The sequence below is a fragment of the Scyliorhinus torazame genome, chromosome 31 (genome assembly GCF_047496885.1).
Source record: "Scyliorhinus torazame isolate Kashiwa2021f chromosome 31, sScyTor2.1, whole genome shotgun sequence".
Lineage (NCBI taxonomy): Eukaryota > Metazoa > Chordata > Chondrichthyes > Carcharhiniformes > Scyliorhinidae > Scyliorhinus > Scyliorhinus torazame.
This window is the reverse complement of record NC_092737.1, coordinates 29,162,051-29,181,734: the sequence shown is the minus strand read 5'-3', so window position 1 is coordinate 29,181,734 and position 19,684 is coordinate 29,162,051. Positions and strand designations below refer to the sequence as shown.

General features: G+C 44.9%; 1 protein-coding gene across 4 annotated transcripts in view; it reads left to right on the top strand.

Annotated features, from left to right (window-relative positions):
* The window catches only part of LOC140404774 (leukocyte immunoglobulin-like receptor subfamily A member 4), a 37,707-nt gene extending 18,378 nt beyond the window's left edge, over positions 1-19,329 (top strand). For 3 of the 4 annotated variants that reach the window (XM_072493510.1, XM_072493507.1, XM_072493508.1), the window contains 4 exons: positions 4,742-4,783; positions 15,376-15,471; positions 16,290-16,327; positions 18,854-19,329. In XM_072493510.1, the coding sequence (XP_072349611.1) occupies positions 4,742-4,783; positions 15,376-15,471; positions 16,290-16,327; positions 18,854-18,877 (200 nt within the window). In that variant the 3' untranslated portion in view covers positions 18,878-19,329. The remainder of the gene's footprint in view (positions 1-4,741; positions 4,784-15,375; positions 15,472-16,289; positions 16,328-18,853) is intronic. The other variant, XM_072493509.1, reaches the window with a different exon arrangement.
* The last annotated feature ends 355 nt before the right edge of the window (positions 19,330-19,684 follow it).

Here is a 19,684-nt window from a genome sequence, read left to right as displayed (position 1 = left end):
TCATAACATCTATCACGTTATTCTCTTTGGTGAATACTGATGCAAAGTATTCATTTAGTACCTCGCCCATTTCCTCTGGCTCCACACATAGATTCCTTTGCCTATCCTTCAGTGGGCCAACCCTTTCCCTGGCTACACTCTTGCTTTTTATGTACGTGTAGAAAGCCTTGGGATTTTCCTTAACCCTATTTGCCAATGACATTTCGTGACTCCTTCTAGCCCTCCTGACTCCTTGCTTAAGTTCCTTCCAATTTCCTTATTTTCCACGTATGCTTCGTCTGTTCCCAGCCTTTTAGCCCTGACAAATGCCTCCTTTTTCTTTTTGACGAGGCCTACAATATCTCTCGTTATCCAAGGTTGCCGAAAATTGCCGTATTTATCCTTCTTCCTCACAGGAACATGCCGATCCTGTATTCCTTTCAACTGACACTTGAAAGCCTCCCACATGTCAGATGTAGATTTTCCCTCAAACATCCGCCCCCAATCTATGTTCTTCAGTTCCCGCCTAATCTTGTTATACTTAGCCTTCCCCCAATTCAGCACATTCATCCTAGGACCACTCTTATCCTTGCCCACCTGCATTTTAAAACTTACTGAATTGTGGTCACTGTTCCCGAAATGCTCCCCTACTGAAACATCTAGCACCTCGCAGTGTTCATTCCCCAATACCAGGTCCAGTACCGCCCCTTCCCTAGTTGGACTGTCCACATGTTGTTTTAAGAAGGCCCTCCTGGATGCTCCTTACAAACTCCGCCCCGTCTAAGCCCCTGGCACTAAGTGAGTCCCAGTCAATTTTGGGGAAGTTGAAGTCTCCCATCACCACAACCCTGGTGTTTTTACTCTTTTCCAAAATCTGTCTACGTATCTGCTCCTCTATTTCCCGCTGGCTGTTGGGAGGCCTATAGTAAACCACCAACAATGTGACTGCACCTTTCTTATTTCTGATCTCAACCCATATAGCCTCACTGCCCTCTGAGGTGTCCTCCCGCAGTACAGCTGTGATAGTCTCCCTAACCAGTAGCGCAACTCCGCCACACCTTTTACATCCCCCTCTATCCCGCCTGAAACATCTAAATCCTGGAACGTTTAGCTGCCAATCCTGCCCTTCCCTCAACCAAGTCCCTGTAATGGCAACAACATCATAGTTCCAAGTACTAATCCAAGGTCTAAGTTCATCTGCCTTACCCGTAATACTTCTTGCATTAAAACATATGCACTTCAGGCCACCAGACCCGCTGTGTTCAGAAACTTCTCCCTGTCTGCTCTGCCTCAGAGCCACACTGTCCCTATTCCCTTGTTCTCCCCAATGCTCTCACCTTCAGACCTATTGCTCCCGTGCCCACCCCCCCTGCCATACTATTTTAAACCCTCCCGTGTGACACTAGCACACCACTCTGCCAGGATATTTGTGCCTCTCCAGTTTAGATGCAACCCGTCCTTCTTATATAGGTCACACCTGCCCCGGAAGAGCTCCCAGTGTTCCAGATAACGGAAACCCTCCCTCCTACACCAGCTGTTTAGCCACGTGTTTAGCTGCTCTACCTTCCTATTTCTAGACTCTCTCGCACGTGGCACAGGGAGTAATCCCGAGATTACAACCCTCGAGCTCCTGTCTTTTATCTTTCTGCCTAGCTCCCTGAACTCCTGCTGCAGGACCTCATGCCCCTTCCTGCCTATGTCGTTAGTACCAATATGTACAACGACCTCTGCCTGTTTGCCCTCCCCCTTCAGGATGCCCTCTACCCGCTTGGAGACATGCTGGACCCTGGCACCAGGGAGGCAACATACCATCCTGGAGTCTCTTTCGCGTCCACAGAAGCGCTTATCTGTGTCCCTGCCTATAGAGTCCCCTATTACTATTGCTCTTCTGCTCTTTTACCCTCCCTTCTGAACATCAGAGCCAGCCGTGTGCCACTGCTCTGGCTGCTGCTGTTTCCCCCTGATCGGCTATCCCCCCCCCCCCCCCCCCGACAGCATCCAAAGGGGTATACCTGTTCGAGAGCGGGACAACCACAGGGGATTCCTGCACTTACTGCCTGCCCTTTCTGGTGGTCACCCATTTCTCTGCCTGCACCTTGGGTGTGTCCACATTTATATAACTGCGATCTATGACGTTTTCCGCCACCTGCATGCTCCTAAGTGCATCCATTTGCTGCTCCAACCGAACCATGCGGTCTGTGAGGAGCTCCAGTTGGTTGCACTTTCTGCAGATGAAGCCATCCGGGACGCTGGAAGCCTCCCGAACCTGCCACCGGCTCTCTCTCCTCTCGCGCTGTTTTCAATGCCCCGGTTCTCCTTCCTCCCACGCTTTTTTAATCTCCCCCGCTTTTTAAATCTCCCGCTTTCTCTCCTCTCGCGCAGTTTTGACATTGCGTCAATTAATTAAAATTAAAAATTATAAAAAGGAATTCTGTTTTTATTTTTTTATTTTTATTAAAGTTACTGTTAACTATCTGTTTCCTAGCACTAGATTTCTAATATAAATGCGAAAGCTAAATATAGTATTCTCCGATCTCTGGCTTAGATACCCCTCTAAATTGTAATTAAGTAATTATGTTTAATTAGTTACCAATGCTTAATTTTTTAAGTTTTGTGCAGATTCCCAACCAGCCACTCAGGTCACAGCTTTTCTGTTTCCCCCCGACACTTAGCATGGTAAGTCCACCAAACATACTCAGATTTGGAAACTGAGGGGTAATTTCAGAATGACCAATTCATCTAACCTGCAGATAGAAAGTACGAGACAAGTTTTGCATATCCAACCCGCTGAATACGCACATGTTTGTACATTAAGGGAGAATATTAACGTTGCTAATCCAGCTAATCTGAATATCTTTGCATGCTAATACACAATTTTACGAAGGCCAATTTTAAAAAGGTATAAAAGTAAAAATGAGTAAAAAATCACTTACTTACCTTCTTTCCATCTGAGTGTCTTAGATGTTCTCAGGTTCTCTCCCTGACAGAGACTGCTCCTCCTCCTCCGAACGGCTCCCGAAACTAGGCCGCGATCTTTTAAAATCTCCGCTCTGACTCGCAGCTCCCCCGCTTTTTAAATCTCCCGCGCTTTTTAAATCTCCCGGCTCTCTCTCCTCTCGCGCTGTTTTCAATGTCCCGGCTCTCTTTCCTCCCGCGCTTTTTAAATCTCCCGCGCTTTTGAATTCTACCGCGCATTTTAAATCTCCCGGTTTTCTCCCCTCTCGCACAGTTTTCAATGTCCCGATTTTCTCTCCTCTCGCGCTGTTTTCAATGCCCCGGCTTTCTCCCCTCTCGCGCTGTTTCCCCTGTCCCGGCTTTCTCTCTTCTCGCGCTGTTTTCAATGTCCCGGCTTTCTCTCCGCCCGTGCTGTTTTTCCTGTCCCGGCTGTCTCTCCTCCCGCGCTGTTTTCAATGTCCTGGCTCTCTCTCCTCTCGCGCTGTTTTCACTGTCCCGGCTTTCTCACCTCTCCCGCTGTTTTCACTGTCCCGGCTCTCTCCCCTCTTGCGCTGTTTTCACTGTCCCGGCTTGCTCTCCTCTCGCGCTGTTTTCAATGTCCCGCCTTTCTCTCCTCTCGAGCTGTTTTCATTGTCCCGGCTCACTCTCCTCTCCCGCTGTTTTCACTGCCCCGGCTGTCTCTCCTCTCTTGCTATTTTCAATGTCCCGGCTCTCTCTCCGCTCCCGCTGTTCTCACTGTCCCGGCTCACTCTCCTCTCGCGCTGTTTTCACTGTCAATCAAATGTCATTCACTGATGTATCAAAGTCTGCCATTCATACCACCTTGAATTGTCACATGTTGCCAATAAAAACTACATGCAGTGATCTGTTTTGTTTCAATTCGAAATATGTGCAGGTTACGTTGATTGGCCATGCTAATATTACTGTTACATTACTGTAGAGATGTGCAGGTTAGGAATAGTGGACACAGTAAAGTTTCCCGAATGTTCAATTGTGTGCAGTTTACATGGATTGACCTTCGTAAAATTGTGTATTAGCATGCAAAGATATTCAGATTAGCTGGATTAGCAACGTTAATATTCTCCCTTAATGTACAAACATGTGCGTATTCAGCGGGTTGGATATGCAAAACTTGTCTCGTACTTTCTATCTGCAGGTTAGATGAATTGGTCATTCTGAAATTACCCCTCAGTTTCCAAATCTGAGTATGTTTGGTGGACTTACCATGCTAAAATTGCTCGTTAGTATCTAAAGGTGTGCAGGTTCGGAGGAATAGGAGGTTTGTATGTTCGATGGATTAGTCATGTTGAGTTGCCCCTTTGTGTCCAAAGTTCTGCCGGTTAACTGGATTGCCATGCTAAAATCGCCCCCCCCCCCTCCTTTGTGACCAAAGATGTGCAGCTTAGGTGGGATTACTAGGGTTTAGGAAGGAAGTTATTTCAGAGGGGTTGTTGGCCTCCGGGGATACTGTATGAATCCCATGGTTCTATGCGTTGCGCAAAAGAAGTGCACAAGTCCTATCTATCTGATACATCAGTCGTATGAGTGTCTTCCTGCCGTGTCTTCTTATTTACTTTGAACAGGAGAACGTCACATAAGCCGCTGAGAATGTCGATTTGGGCAGTGCCTCAGAATGGGTGGCATTGTAGACGCCACATCTTACCCACTAACCGTGATATTAACTACCAGCACAATCTCCCGTTTTGCTTCAATGCCGCATTATGGCCTCGGGTAAAGTGTGATTCTGGCATTCTGGCCGAGAGCATCGATTGATAAATTCATGAGCCATTTCACTTTCTTGTTTCAGATCGGCCAGAAGCGAAAAATAAGTTTGCGACAGAGGGGACTGGTAAGTGGAATATAAACTTGGATTTTACAACATATTGCAAAGTAAATACATTTATAGCAACAGCTGAATTTGCACTGTGGAGAGTAGGACAACACGCTGCAAAGAACAAAGAGAACAAAGAAAAGTATAGCACAGGAACAGGCCCTTCGGCCCTCCAAGCCTACGCCGACCATACTGCCCGTCTAAACTAAAATATTCTACACTTCCGGGGTCCATATCCCTCTATTGCCATCCTATTCATGTATTTGTCAAGATGCCCCTTAATCGTCACTATCGTCCCGTGCAGGAATCCCCTGTGGTTGTCCCCCTCTCGAACAGGTATACCCCTTTGGATACTGTCGGAGGGGGGGGGGGGGGATAGCCGATCAGGGGAAAACAGCAGCAGCCAGAGCAGTGGAACCACGGCAGGCTCTGATGTGCAGACGGGAGGGTCAAATCGCAGAAGAATGTGATGATCTCGCTCTCTCACACACACACACGCACACACTCACACCTTTACCAACCCATCGCCTTATAGAGATTCTCAGAATCACATAAACATAAACGTTAAATACACCACCCCCGAGGGGAGAATATCAGAATCACAATCACGCATTCAGCACCATTCGACTGCATTCTCCGCTGGGATTAATTGCATTTGCTTTCAGGAGACGTATTTGCCGCTGGCAAGACTAGAACTTGCTGCCAATCCCCTGCTCTGGCAAACAACAGGCCAAGAACGATGCTCTGGGGTTCCAGAGTTGAGAGGTTAATTACTAGGGGGGCATCGATTTAATGTGCGAGCGGCAAGGTTTAGAGGCCATGTGCACGGCTCGTTTTTTGCACAGAGGGTAGTGGGTGCCTGGAACTCGCTGCTGGAAGAGGTGGTGGAAGCAGGGGCGATAGTGACATTTAAGTGGCATCTTGACAAATACATCAATAGGATGGGAATAGAGCGATACAGACACCGGAAGTGTAGAAGATTTTAGTTTAGAAGGGCGGCATGGTCGGCACAGGCTTGGAGGGCCGAAGGGCCTGTTCCTATGCTGTACTTTGCATTGTTTTTTGTTCTATATTAAATATTTGGATGCGAATTTAGTAAGCATGGTTAGTAAGGGTGCAGATGACACAAAGAATGTTGGCACAGTGGATTGTAAAGAAGGTTACATAAGATTTTTCTTTGCACTGAGTGCTGAATTTGGTGCTTTTTGAGTGCGATAGTGAGAGTTTGGTGACCGAGGGAGTTGGGTGAGGAGGGAGTAAGGTGCTCCTTTCATTTTGTTTCCGACATTTCCGCAAAGAGTGCGAAGAGAGCCAGGAGTTTAGCTGACTGGGAGCAGAGTCGGAGGGCGGAGATCTAGTTAGTCCAGACGGCAGCTATATTCTGTAAGGTAAGAGGGGATGGAGGCTAGGCCAGTTACATGCTCCTCCTGTAGGATGTGGGTGGTGAGGGATACCACCGGTGTCCCCACTGACTATACCTGCGGGAAGTGCACCCAACTCCAGCTCCTCAAAGACTGTGTTAGGGAACTGGAGCTGAAGCTGGATGAACTTCGGATCATCCGGGAGGCAGAGGGGGTGATTGAGAAGAGTTACATTGAGGTAACCACACCCAAGGTACAGGACAAGAATAGCTGGGTTACAGTCAGGGGGAAAAAAACAAACAGGCAGACAGTGCAGGGATCCCTCGTGGCAGTTCCCCTTCAAAACAAGTATACCGTTTTGGATGCTGTTGGGGGGGATGACCTACCGGGGGAAGGCCCTAGCGGCCAGGTCTCTGGCACTGAGTCTGGCTCTGGGGCTCAGAAGGGAAGGGGGGAGAATAGAAAAGCAATAGTTGTAGGAGATTCAATGGTTAGGGGAATGGATAAGAGATTCTGTGGTCGCGAGCGAGACTCCCGGAAGGTATGTTGCCTCCCGGGTGCCAGGGCCAGGGATGTCTCGGATCGTGTCTTCAGGATCCTTAAGTGGGAGGGGGAGCAGCCAGAAGTCGTGGTGCACATTGGTACCAACGAAATAGGTAGGAAAAGGGGTGTTTAGGTGATAAACAGGTTTAGGGAGTTAGGCTGGAAGTTGAAAGCCAGGACAGACAGAATGGTCATCTCTGGTTTGTTGCCGGTGCCACGTGATAGCGAGGCTAGGAATAGGGAGAGAGTGCAGTTGAACACGTGGCTGCAGGAATGGTGTAGGAGGGAGGGCTTCAGGTATTTGGATAATTGGAGCGCATTCTGGTGAAGGTGGGACCTGTACAAGCAGGACGGGTTGCATCTGAACCAGAGGGGCACCAATATCCTGGGAGGGAGGTTTTCTAGTACTCTTCGGGAGGGTTTAAACTAATTTGGCAGGGGAATGGGAACCGGATTTGTAGTCCGGCAACTAAGGTAACCGATATTCAGGACGCCAAAGCATGTAGTGAGGCAGTGGGGAAGGGAACACTGACAAAGGAGAGCACTTGCAGGCACGGAGATGGGTTGAAGTGTGTATACTTCAACGCAAGAAGCATCAGGAATAAGGTGGGTGAACTGAAGGCATGGATCGGTACTTGGGACTACGATGTGGTGGCCATCACGGAAACTTGGATAGAAGAGGGGCAGAAATGGTTGTTGGAGGTCCCTGGTTATAGATGTTTCAATAAGATTAGGGAGGGTGGTAAAAGAGGTGTGTGTGTGTGGGGGGGGGGGGGCATTATTAATTAGAGATAGTATAACAGCTGCAGAAAGGCAGTTCGAGGAGTATCACCCTATTGAGGTAGTATGGGTTGAAGTCAGAAATAGGAAAGGAGCAGTCACCTTGTTAGGAGTTTTCTATAGGCCCCCCAATAGTAACAGAGATGTGGAGGAACAGATTGGGAAACGGATTTTGGAAAGGTGCAGAAGTCATAGGGTAGTAGTCATGGGCGACTTTAACTTCCCAAATATTGAGTGGAAACTCTTTAGATCAAATAGGGGGGGTGTTTGCTAGAGCTGTTGGGGAGAGTTTAAACTAATGTGGCAGGGGGATGGGAACCGATGCAGGAAGTTGGAAGGTAGTAAAACAGGGACAGAAATAAAAGGCAGTAAGGAGTAAAGTGTAAGGCAGAGAAGCCATAGTAAAAAATCAAAAAGGGAGACAGTACAAGGTACAGTGACTGAGGGGAGCTCAGTGAATAGGACCAGGAATACTAAAATAAATAAATCGGGAAGTGAAAACATTAATGGTAAGCGATGCGGCAGGTTGTTACAGGAAGATGTGGGTTCGACGACAAGGAAAATTAGGAGAAAGGTTAAGAGGAAATATAACTTAGGAGAGGTTACTGATCGAGGTGTTAAGATTAAGAACAGAGGTAAAAAAGCCAACATAAGTGTACTTTACCTGAATGCTCGTAGTATTCGGAATAAGGTAAATGAGTTGATGGCGCAAATCATCGTGAATGACTATGATTTAGTGGCCATTACTAAAACATGGTTAAAGGATGGTCAGGACTGGGAGTTAAATATCCGAGGGTATCAAACTTTTCGGAAGGACAGAGTGGATGGTAAGGGAGGTGGTGTAGGTCTGCTATTTAATGATGACATCCGGGCAACAGTAAGGGATGACATCGGTGCTATGGAGGATAAGGCTGAATCCATTTGGGTGGAAATCAGGAATAGTTAGGCGAAAAAGTCACTGTTAGGAGTAATCTATAGGCCACCAAATAGTAACATTATGGTGGGGCAGGCAATAAACAAAGAAATAACAGATGCATGTAGAAATGGTACAGCAGTTATCATGGGGGATTGTAATCTACATGTTGATTGGTTTAACCAGGTCGGTCAAGGCAGCCTTGAGGAGGAGTTTATAGAATGTATCCGCGATAGTTTCCTCGAACAGTATGTAATGGATCCTACGAGGGAACAAGCGGTCCTAGATCTGGTCCTATGTAATGAGACAGGATTGATTCAGGATCTCATAGTTAGGGATCCTCTCGTAAGGAGCGATCACAATAAAGTGGAATTTAAAATACAGATGGACGGTGAGAAGGTCAAATCAAGCACTAGTGTTTTGTGCTTAAACAAAGGAGATTACAATGGGATGAGAGAAGAACTAGCTAAGGTAGACTGGGAGCAAAGACTTCATGGTGAAACAGTTGAGGACCAGTGGAGAACCTAACAAGTGATTTTTCACAGTGCCCAGCAAAGGTTTTTACCAACAAAAAGAAAGGACGGTAAAAAGAGGGACAATCGACCGTGGATATCTAAGGAAATAAGGGAGAGTATCAAATTGAAGGAAAAAACATACAAAGTAGCAAAGATCAGTGGGAGACTAGAGGACTGGGAAATCTTTAGGGGGCAACAGAAAGCTACTAAAAAAGCTATAAAGAAGAGTAAGATAGATTATGAGAGTAAACTTGCTCAGAACATAAAAACAGATAGTAAAAGTTTCTACAAATACATAAAACAAAAAAGAGTGGCGAAGGTAAATATTGGTCCTTTAGAGGATGAGAAGGGAGATTTAATAATGGGAGATGAGGAAATGGCTGAGGAACTGAACAGGTTTTTTGGGTCGGTCTTCACAGTGGAAGACACAAATAACATGCCAGTGACTGATGGAAATGAGGCTATGACAGGTGAGGACCTTGAGAGGATTGATATCACCAAGGAGGTAGTGATGGGCAAGCTAATGGGGCTAAAGGTAGACAAGTCTCCTGGCCCAGATGGAATGCATCCCAGAGTGCTAAAAGAGATGGCTAGGGAAATTGCAAATGCACTAGTGATAATTTACCAAAATTCACCAGAGTCTGGGGTGGTCCAGGCGGATTGGAAATTAGCAAACGTGACACCACTGTTTTAAAAAGGAGGTAGGCAGAAAGTGGGTAATTATAGGCCAGTGAGCTTAACTTCGGTAGGAGGGAAGATGCTGGAATCTATCATCAAGGAAGAAATAGCGAGGCATCTGGATGGAAATTGTCCCATTGGACAGACGCAGCATGGGTTCATAAAGGACAGGTCGTGCCTAACTAATTGAGTGGAATTTTTTGAGGACATTAACAGTGCGGTAGATAACGGGGAGCCAATGGAAGTGGTATATCTGGATTTCCAGAAAGCCTTTGACAAGGTGCCACACAAAATGTTGTTGCATAAGATAAAGATGCATGGCATTAAGGGGAAAGTAGGAGCATGGATAGAGGATTGGTTAATTAATAGAAAGCAAAGAGTGGGGATTAATGGGTGTTTCTCTGGTTGGCAATCAGTAGCTAGTGGTGTCCCTCAGGGATCAGTGTTGGGCCCACAACTGTTCACAATTTACATAGATGATTTGGAGTTGGGGACCAAGGGCAATGTGTCCAAGTTTGCAGACGACACTGAGATAAGTGGTAAAGCAAAAAGTGCAGAGGATACTGGAAGTCTGCAGAGGGATTTGGACAGGCTAAGTGAATGGGCTAGGGTCTGGCTGATGGAATACAATGTTGACAAATGTGAGGTTATCCATTTTGGTAAGAATAACGGGAAAAGGGATTATTATTTAAATGATAAAATATTAAAACATGCTGCTGTGCAGAGAGACCTGGGTGTGCTCGTGCATGAGTCGCAGAAAGTTGGTTTTCAGGTACAACAGGTGATTAAGAAGGCAAATGGAATTTTGTCCTTCATTGCTAGAGGGATGGAGTTTAAGACTAGGGAGGTTATGCTGCAATTGTATAAGGTGTTAGTGAGGCCACACCTGGAGTATTGTGTTCAGTTTTGGCCTCCTTACTTGAGAAACGACGTACTGGCACTGGAGGGTTGCAGAGGAGATTCACTAGGTTAATCCCAGAGCTGAAGGGGTTGGATTATGAGGAGAGGTTGAGTAGACTGGGACTGTACTCATTGGAATTTAGAAGGATGAGGGGGGGGGGGGAATCTTATAGAAACATATAAGATTATGAAGGGAATCGATAGGATAGATGCGGGCAGGTTGTTTCCACGGGCGGGCGAAAGCAGAACTAGGGCGAATAGCCTCAAAATAAGGGGAAGTAGATTTAGGACTGAGTTTAGGAGGAACTTCTTCACCCAAAGGGTTGTGAATCTATGGAATTCCTTGCCCAGTGAAGCAGTAGAGGCTCCTTCATTAAATGTTTTTAAGATAAAGATAGATAGTTTTTTGAAGAATAAAGGGATTAAGGGTTATGGTGTTCGGGCCGGAAAGTGGAGCTGATTCCACAAAAGATCAGCCATGATCTCATTGAATGGCGGAGCAGGCTCGAGGGGCCAGATGGCCTACTCCTGCTCCAGGTTCTTATGTTCTTATGTTCTAATAGTTTGGATGGGGTGGTGTTTGTGCAGTGTGTCCAGGGAGCTTTTCTAACACAGTATGTAGATTGTCCGACCAGAGGAGGGGCAATATTGGATTTAGTACTGGGTAATGAACCAGGGCAAGTGGTAGATTTGTTAGTGGGGGAGCATTTTGGAGATAGTGACCACAATTCTGTGACTTTCACTTTAGTAATGGAGAGGGATAGGTACGTGCAACAGGGCAAGGTTTACAATTGGGTGGAAGGGTAAATGCGATGTTGTCAGACAAGAATTGAAGTGCAGAAGTTGGGAACATAGGCTGGCGGGGAAGGACACAAGTAAAATGTGGAACTTGTTCAAGGAACAGGTGCTACGTATCCTTGATATGTATGTCCCTGTCAGACAGGGAAGAGATGGTCGAGTGAGGGAACCATGGTTGACAAGAGAGGTTGAATGTCTTGTTAAGAGGAAAAAGGTGACTTATGTAAGGCTGAGGAAACAAGGTTCAGACAGGGCATTGGAGGGATACAAGATAGCAAGGAGGGAACGGAAGAAAGGGATTAGGAGACCTAAGAGAGTGCATGAACAATCTTTGGCGGGTAGGATCAAGGAAAACCCCAAGGCCTTTTTCACATATGTGAGAAATATGAGAATGACTAGAGCGAGGGTAGGTCCTATCAAGGACAGTAGCGGGAGATTGTGTATTGAGTCTGAAGAGATAGGAGAGGTCTAGCACGAGTACTTTTCTTCTGTATTTACAAATGAGAGAGGCGATATTGTTGGAGAGGATAGTATGAAACAGATTGGTAAGCTCGAGGAAATACTTGTTAGGAAGGAAGATGTGTTGGGCATTTTGAAAAACTTAAGGATAGACAAGTCCCCCGGGCCTGATGGGATATATCCAAGGATTCTATGGGAAGCAAGAGATGAAATTGCAGAGCCGTTGGCAATTATCTTTTCGTCCTCACTGTCAACAGGGGTGGTACCAGGAGATTGGAGAGTGGCAAATGTCGTGCCCCTGTTCAAAAAAGGAACTAGGGATAATCCTGGGAATTACAGGCCAGTTAGTCTTACTTCGGTGGTATGCAAAGTAATGGAAAGGGTACTGAAGGATAGGATTTCTGAGCATCTGGAAAGACACTGCTTGATTAGGAATAGTCAGCACGAATTTGTGAGAGGTAGGTCTTGCCTTACAAGTCTTATTGAATTCTTTGAGGAGGTGACCAAGCATCTGGATGAAGGTAAAGCAGTGGATGTAGTTTACACGGATTTTAGTAAGGCATTTGATAAAGTCCCCATGGTCGGCTTATGCAGAAAGTAAGGAGGCATGGGATAGTGGGAAATATGGCCAGTTGGATAACGAACTGGCTAACCGATAGAAGTCAGAGAGTGATGGTGGATGGCAAATATTCAGCCTGGATCCCAGTTACCAGTGGCGTACCGCAGGGATCAGTTCTGGGTCCTCTGCTGTTTGTGATTTTCATTAATGACTTGGATGAGGGAGTTGAAGGGTGGGTCAGTAAATTTGCAGACGATACGAAGATTGGTGGAGTTGTGAATAGTAAGGAGGGCTGTTGTCGGCTGCATAGAGACATAGATAGGATGCAGAGCTGGGCTGAGAAGTGGCAGATGGAGTTTAACCCTGAAAAGTGTGAGGTTGTCCATTTTGGAAGGACAATTATGAATGCGGAATACAGGGTTAACGGTAGAGTTCTTGGCAATGTGGAGGAGCAGAGAGATCTTGGGGTCTATGTTCATACATCTTTGAAAGTTGCCACTCAAGTGGATAGAGCTGTGAAGAAGGCCAATGGTGTGCTCGCGTTCATTAACAGAGGGATTGAATTTAAGAGCCGTGAGGTGATGATGCAGCTGTACAAAACTTTGGTAAGGCCACATTTGGAGTACTGTGTACAGTTCTTGTCGCCTCATTTTAGGAAGGATGTGGAAGCTCTGGAAAAGGTGCAAAGAAGATTTACCAGGATGTTGCCTGGAATGGAGAGTAGGTCTTACGAGGAAAGGTTGAGGGTGCTAGGCCTTTTCTCATTAGAGCGGAGAAGGATGAGGGGCGACTTGATAGAGGTTTATAAGATGATCAGGGGAATAGATAGAGTAGACAGTCAGAGACTTTTTCCCCGGGTGGAACAAACCATTACAAGGGGACATAAATTTAAGGTGAAAGGTGGAAGATATAGGAGGGATATCAGAGGTAGGTTCTTTACCCAGAGAGTAGTGGGGGCATGGAATGCACTGCCTGTGGAAGTAGTTTTGTCGGAAACATTAGGGACCTTCAAGCAGCTATTGGATAGGTACATGGATTACGGTAAAATGATACAGTGTAGATGTATTTGTTCTTAAGGCAGCACGGTAGCATTGTGGATAGCACAATTGCTTCACAGCTCCATGGTCCCAGGTTCGATTCCGGCTTGGGACATTGTCTGTGCGGAGTCTGCACGTCCTCCCCGTGTCTGCGTGGGTTTCCTCCGGGTGCCCCGGTTTCCTCCCACAGTCCAAAGATGTGCGGGTTAGGTGAATTGGCCAATGATAAATTGCCCTTAATGTCCAAATTGCCCTTGGTGTTGGGTGGAGGTGTTGAGTTTGGGTAGGGTGCTCTTTCCAAGAGCCGGTGCAGACTCAAAGGGCCGAATGGCCTCCTTCTGCACTGTAAATTCAATGATAATCTATGATTAATCTAGGACAAAGGTTCGGCACAACATCGTGGGGCGAAGGGCCTGTTCTGTGCTGTATTTTCTATGCTCTATGTTCTATTGCAACAGGATGTTGACCAATTGGACTAGTGGGTCCATGAATGGCGGATGGAGTGAAATTCAGAGAAATGTGAGTTGATGCATTTTGGTAGAGAGAATCGGTGCTGAACCTACTGGATTAATGGTAGGGAGTTGGGGAGAATTCAGAAGAAAGAGATCTAAGGGTACATGTTCATAACTCCTTGAAAGTGGAGACACAGGTGGAGAGAATGGTGAAGAAGGCATTCGGAATGTTTGATTTCATTGGTCAGAACATTGAACAGAGGAGTTGGGACGTCTTTCTGAAGTTGTACCAAACGTTGGTAAGACCACAAATTGGAATACTGTGTTCAGTTCTGGCCATGCTCTGGGATTTTCTTGATTAAGAAAGAGTGCAGAAATGATTGACCCGGATTCTACCAGGACTTGATGGGTTGACATATAATGAGAGGCTGGATAGTCTAGAACATTTTTCCTTGGAGTGTAGGAAGCTTAGGGAAGATCATAATAGATGTCTACAAAATAATGAATGGCATAGATAAGGTAGATAGGCAACATTATGTTCCCCACGTCGCCCATATCCTTCTACACTCATCTTTCCCATATAAAATTGGGACTAGCTTAGTAGTACAAACTGGGCGACATGGACATGTTTGGCCGAAGGGACTGATTTCATGCTGTAAAGTCTATGACTCTCTCTCTATCTCAATGTCTCTCTGACTGTCTCACTCTCTCTCACACTGTCTCTCTCTCTCACACTCCCCCTTTCTGACACACATAGACACAAACTCTCTCCTTTACAAATGTACCCCGTAGTGAAAAGTGTCAGAATCGCACACTCACCTTTACCAATCTACCCCCAGTGGAGAATGTGATAATCTCTCTCTCTCACACACACACACACACCTTTACCAATCCATCCCCTTATAGAGATTCTCAGAATCACATAAACATAAATGTTAAGTACTCCTCCCCCGAGGGGAGAATATCAGAATCACAATCACACATTCAGCACCATTCGACTGCATTCTCCGCTGGGATTAATTGCATTTGCTTTCAGGAGACGTATTTGCCGCTGGCAAGACTAGAACTTGCTGCCAGTCCCCTGATCTGGCAAACCACAGGCCGAGAACAATGCTCTGGGGTTCCAGGTTCAAATTGCAGCCCGGTAAATGAGTAAATAGGATTTCTAAAATCAACCTGGTCCTGAACCCTGTTTGAGAAAAGATCTACGCTTAAGCTATGTTGTAGTTTATAAAGAACCTTTGCAGAATTTCAGAAACAACCAGACCAACACGTGACAAATTGGAATATAAATATACAGACCACGTGCTGGCACATGGGCGAGAAGTGGGAGGCCTGCAAATATATGATTGATTGAAGGGCCTCTTCCTGCCTGAGACAATGCTGTGACTGTACAGCAGCTGAGAATCAGCCACATTGCTGCTTGTTTGTTGTAGTCACGCATTTCGTTGTCATTCTAAACTTTCATTCCAGGTTTTAATTTAATCATAATGCCATGGTGGGATTCGAAGCATGTCTCCACCCCACACAAAAAAGCATTATTGTCTTTATCATTGCTGTGGTAAGAGTACTACGCTCATTGCAACATCGCCTCCTTTTTCTTTTTTGTCACCAGATTATAATCTTACTTTGGCACTGATTTTGATTGTTACTTCGTTCATAGTGCTCATTCTAACCTCTGCCATACTGGGCGTCACCCTACCAAAAAGGAGTAAGTAAACATCAATTGTCAATACCTATTTAAATTCAGAACATGTATTTTGCTGGTATCGTTGCATCTTTCCCTTAGAAGATGAAATGCAAATGAAACACTCAATTAGAGGATTGATACGCGGCGATCTCTCTATCAACAGAGAAAACGTTCCTATCCATAACTATTGTTATATTAGCTGATTGGGTGGCTCAGCCTACAGAGTTGGGGCAGGCAAGAGAGAGGTGGGGTTGGATCTGAGGAGAGGCTAACCACATCGCAGCACCAATACATTCATGTGGTGCAGCTGGGTAGGTGCTTCCAGTCGGGTTGGTGGTGGAATGTATACTTACTGATTGAAATGTCCTAATTATCATCAAGACAGAAATCACAGGTAAAGCTCCACTGTCTATGTGCCTGAGTAAAAGCTGCAGTCTCTAATACAAAGAAGGAATGTTTGCATTTTATAAAGTATTCAGATCTTTGTATATAGCAGGCAATACGTATGATGAAGCAGCTTACTGAGGTAATTAGCAAAGCGCCAGGACAGGAATGAGGTGACAGCATAAATTTCATCGGAAATACGTTTGCTGAAAATGACGCTGAGGTATATTGAGAATTAAGCTCGGAGACATATGTTGCTGCTTCCTTGTGTTGGAAATCGACTGACTGGGTAGTGCTCTTGAGCATGGGTAACTTCAATTTGGACAAACCGTGAATGTGGCTTCGTGATCTCTTTATATACCACCATTTGGAGGGGAAATGTATTTTCTAAAGGCGTGTTTTTGCCCGAGTTGAGAAATTGTAGAAAAGTATAAATGTGCTCTATGTTGTTTCAGAAATTGCCATGTCCCAGACACATATCCGAGATGAAACAGTGAGTGTGCTGCTTTGTCATTTGAAGTATTAACTTTTGTACTTTATATTTGCTGCGGAGTCCGATTCTATGTAATTTCAACTTCGGCCTTTAAAATCCTTAATGAGTTGAAAATAAATAACATTATGTTGTTGTTCATAGTACACAGTTCCCCTCCAACAGAGCACTCTATCTAGCTTCAAAACCCTGCACTATCCACGTAACCATACATAACCTACACACCCCTGGGCACTATGGTGCTTTTTGTCACTGCCTATTATTGAACCCACACATGTTTGGACGATGGGAGGAAACCGGAGCACCCAGAGGAAACCACGCAGACAGGGGGAGAAAGTGAAAACTCCACACATTCACCCAAGGTCGGATTTGAACCCGGGCCCGGGCACTATCAGGCAGCAGTGCGAACCAATGTGCTACCGTGCCGTCGCCAATTGCCAATTCTTTTGTGCGGATGTACTTGTGATCGGAGGTTCGAAGCGCATCTAACACACTGTCTGGGTATCCTTTCTATTCAACCAGCTGTTGTTTTTTTCTAAGTTTTGATCCATAAAGCAGATAAAATATTTTGAACGCATGTCATCAATCGGTGTCTTGGCTTCACTGACCACACAAATTACACAGGGTGTCCTAACACAATGATCGTGAACGCGAATAATTTTGGACCTCCAAAATTCTGAGTCAAACCCGAAACGTCACATCAATGAATTGAAAAAAAATGAAATGAACACAGAACACAGTTTCCTTATTTCATTCTACCGTTGCAAGAAACTGATTTCATGTATTCCTGATTGGGAATTACGGAAATTATACAAATGGTGAACGTGTGAATGTTGCTCATAATATGTGTGAGAAGACATGATGGGGAAATATATACATCAGGTAGAATTCGCACTAGACAATGGATCAAATAATTTCATCAGATTTGCGTATAAAAAATACTCTTGAAAATGGCCATGAACACGATTATTTTTCTATTATTAATCAAATTCAATATGTTGTACATGATTTGTCAATTTCCGTCTATCTCATTCTCGTGCAGCGAACATGCACTTTTCCAACTTCATTTCAGTTGGACACCATGGGTATTGTCCGTCAGCAGATTCAATAACCTTCCGGGAATAAACCATAAAGTAAAGACAGACGTATACATGTTGCTAATTGTTACATGATCAGACCATGCATTGCAATGCAACTAATAATAAAAGACACATACTGTGGATGCTGTAAATCTGCAATAAACGCCGAAAATGTTGGATACATTCAGCCGGTCTGGCAGCGTCTGCAAAGAGAAAAAAAGGGGCATTATTTCGAGTCCGTGTGACTCGACCTTAGAGCTGAAGGGACTTCAAATGGATTGTGTTATATAGTTCGAGAGGTCGGTAGAGGAGGTGGGCAATTTATAAGGTCAGTGGAAGGTCGGAGAACTAAGGAGAGATTGAGAAATAATTCATGGGTGCAAAACAAACGTAGTGTTCATGGTACATTGTGGAATTAAGAAGTCCTTTTTAATAATAATAATAATGATGATAATAATAATTGCAGTAACATAACGGTGAGATAGCAGAACGTGTAATAGGAGAACAACAGTGAGTGAATGCTGAGGTAAACGTGGCTGGCCTGCCAGCATCTATAGGGTTACTTGTGCTGTCACTCCACACAGATGCTGACACACTAGCTGGGATTTCCCAGAATTCGCTGATCTCGTTTCTGATTGCAGCCTCCACAGAATTGGTTATGCACCAAGGTCAGTGCTCCGTGAAAGTAAAACTTGAGAACAAGTGATGGATGGCCCTGTGCTGTCATTGGGTAAAAAAACCATTGCACCTTCCGGACTCAACAACTTCAGATTGTGAACCCTCCCCTCCACATTTACCTCCTTATGTTTCTTGGGATTCTCCCTTTGTAGACCCCCCCCCCTCCACCACAGGATCACCTGTCACTTGTCCTTCAGTTTATTTTTTCACTGAGCACTGACATTTTTTATCCCATTGACGCAATGTACTATCTTGCAATGCTGCTGCTGTCAGCATTTCCTCAGTCCTTCATGCTCTGATTAACACTCCCTTTGTCTTTTAATTGTGAAAAACTTTGTCAATCGCTCCTGAAATCCGTCCTCTTCCTGGTATCCTATTCGACGACACAACCTCCCAACCCCCCCCCCCCCCCTCCCATGACTATATAATCCATTACATATCAACCTCTCTTCTGTTCTGAAGCAGAACGCCACAGAATTGAAACGTTCGCTCTATTTCATTCTCCATAGCTGTTGCCAGACTTGCTGGGTTAATCCAACATTTTCTATTTCATGAAAATGTAAACGGCTTTGCTACCCTGCTGCATGATAAATTATAGAAAACATTGCGCTCATCAAATTTCGAGCAAAAATGCACCTGAAAATCATTGGCGATAATTGTGCAAATATTAATTCACCATCTATTGCTGCAATTTGGTGGGAAATATGCTCAACGTTTTGCATCACACATTAATGTTCTGAGGTATGAACTTCGCAATTTTATTCCTGCTTAGGAATTACAAGATATTTCCGACTGAAAGGAACATGGGAAGTTTTCACCACCGTATTTTACGTTCAGAAGAACAATGGAACGTCTTTGGATGGTGGGCCAGTTGTATCTGAAACGTGTATGCAAGATCCCATTTATAGCAGTATCTGTAGATTATGGGCGAGTACTAAAATAATGAAACGTTCACATTTCCTACAAAGAGCATATCCGAAACATCTCCACGAAATTAATCAGATGCAATTAGCGAGACACACTTTGCATAAATTTTGTCTCGACCATCTCTCCGTCGACATATTAGTCAAAAGCTGAATAACGATTCGCACGCGAGAGGATGTATTTCAGTATAACCGTGTCCTGAATTCTAGGAGCCGAATCTTCTTTGCTTCTTGATCCGGACACAACAATATTGAATAGTGGATAATTCCTTGTGTAAATATTGTTCCCTCGGAGATGGATTAAAAATAAAACATTTTAGTGTGTTTTGCTCAGTCTTTCCCCTGATCTGTTCGAAATGTCTTGAATTACAAATTCCTCAAATATACATGCAACCATTGAATTACTTATTAGACATAACTTAATGGCATACACACATCCTGGTGCTAATTGATAACACTTTGAAATGAATTACTCACTTACTCGGGTATTAAGAGAAAATGTTCACTACAGACTCACGGCAAAGGATCGTGCGCACCCTAGTACATAGAACATAGAACATAGAACAATACAGCGCAGTACAGGCCCTTCGGCCCACGATGTTGCACCGAAACAAAAGCCATCTAACCTACACTATGCCATTATCATCCATATGTTTATCCAATAAACTTTTAAATGCCCT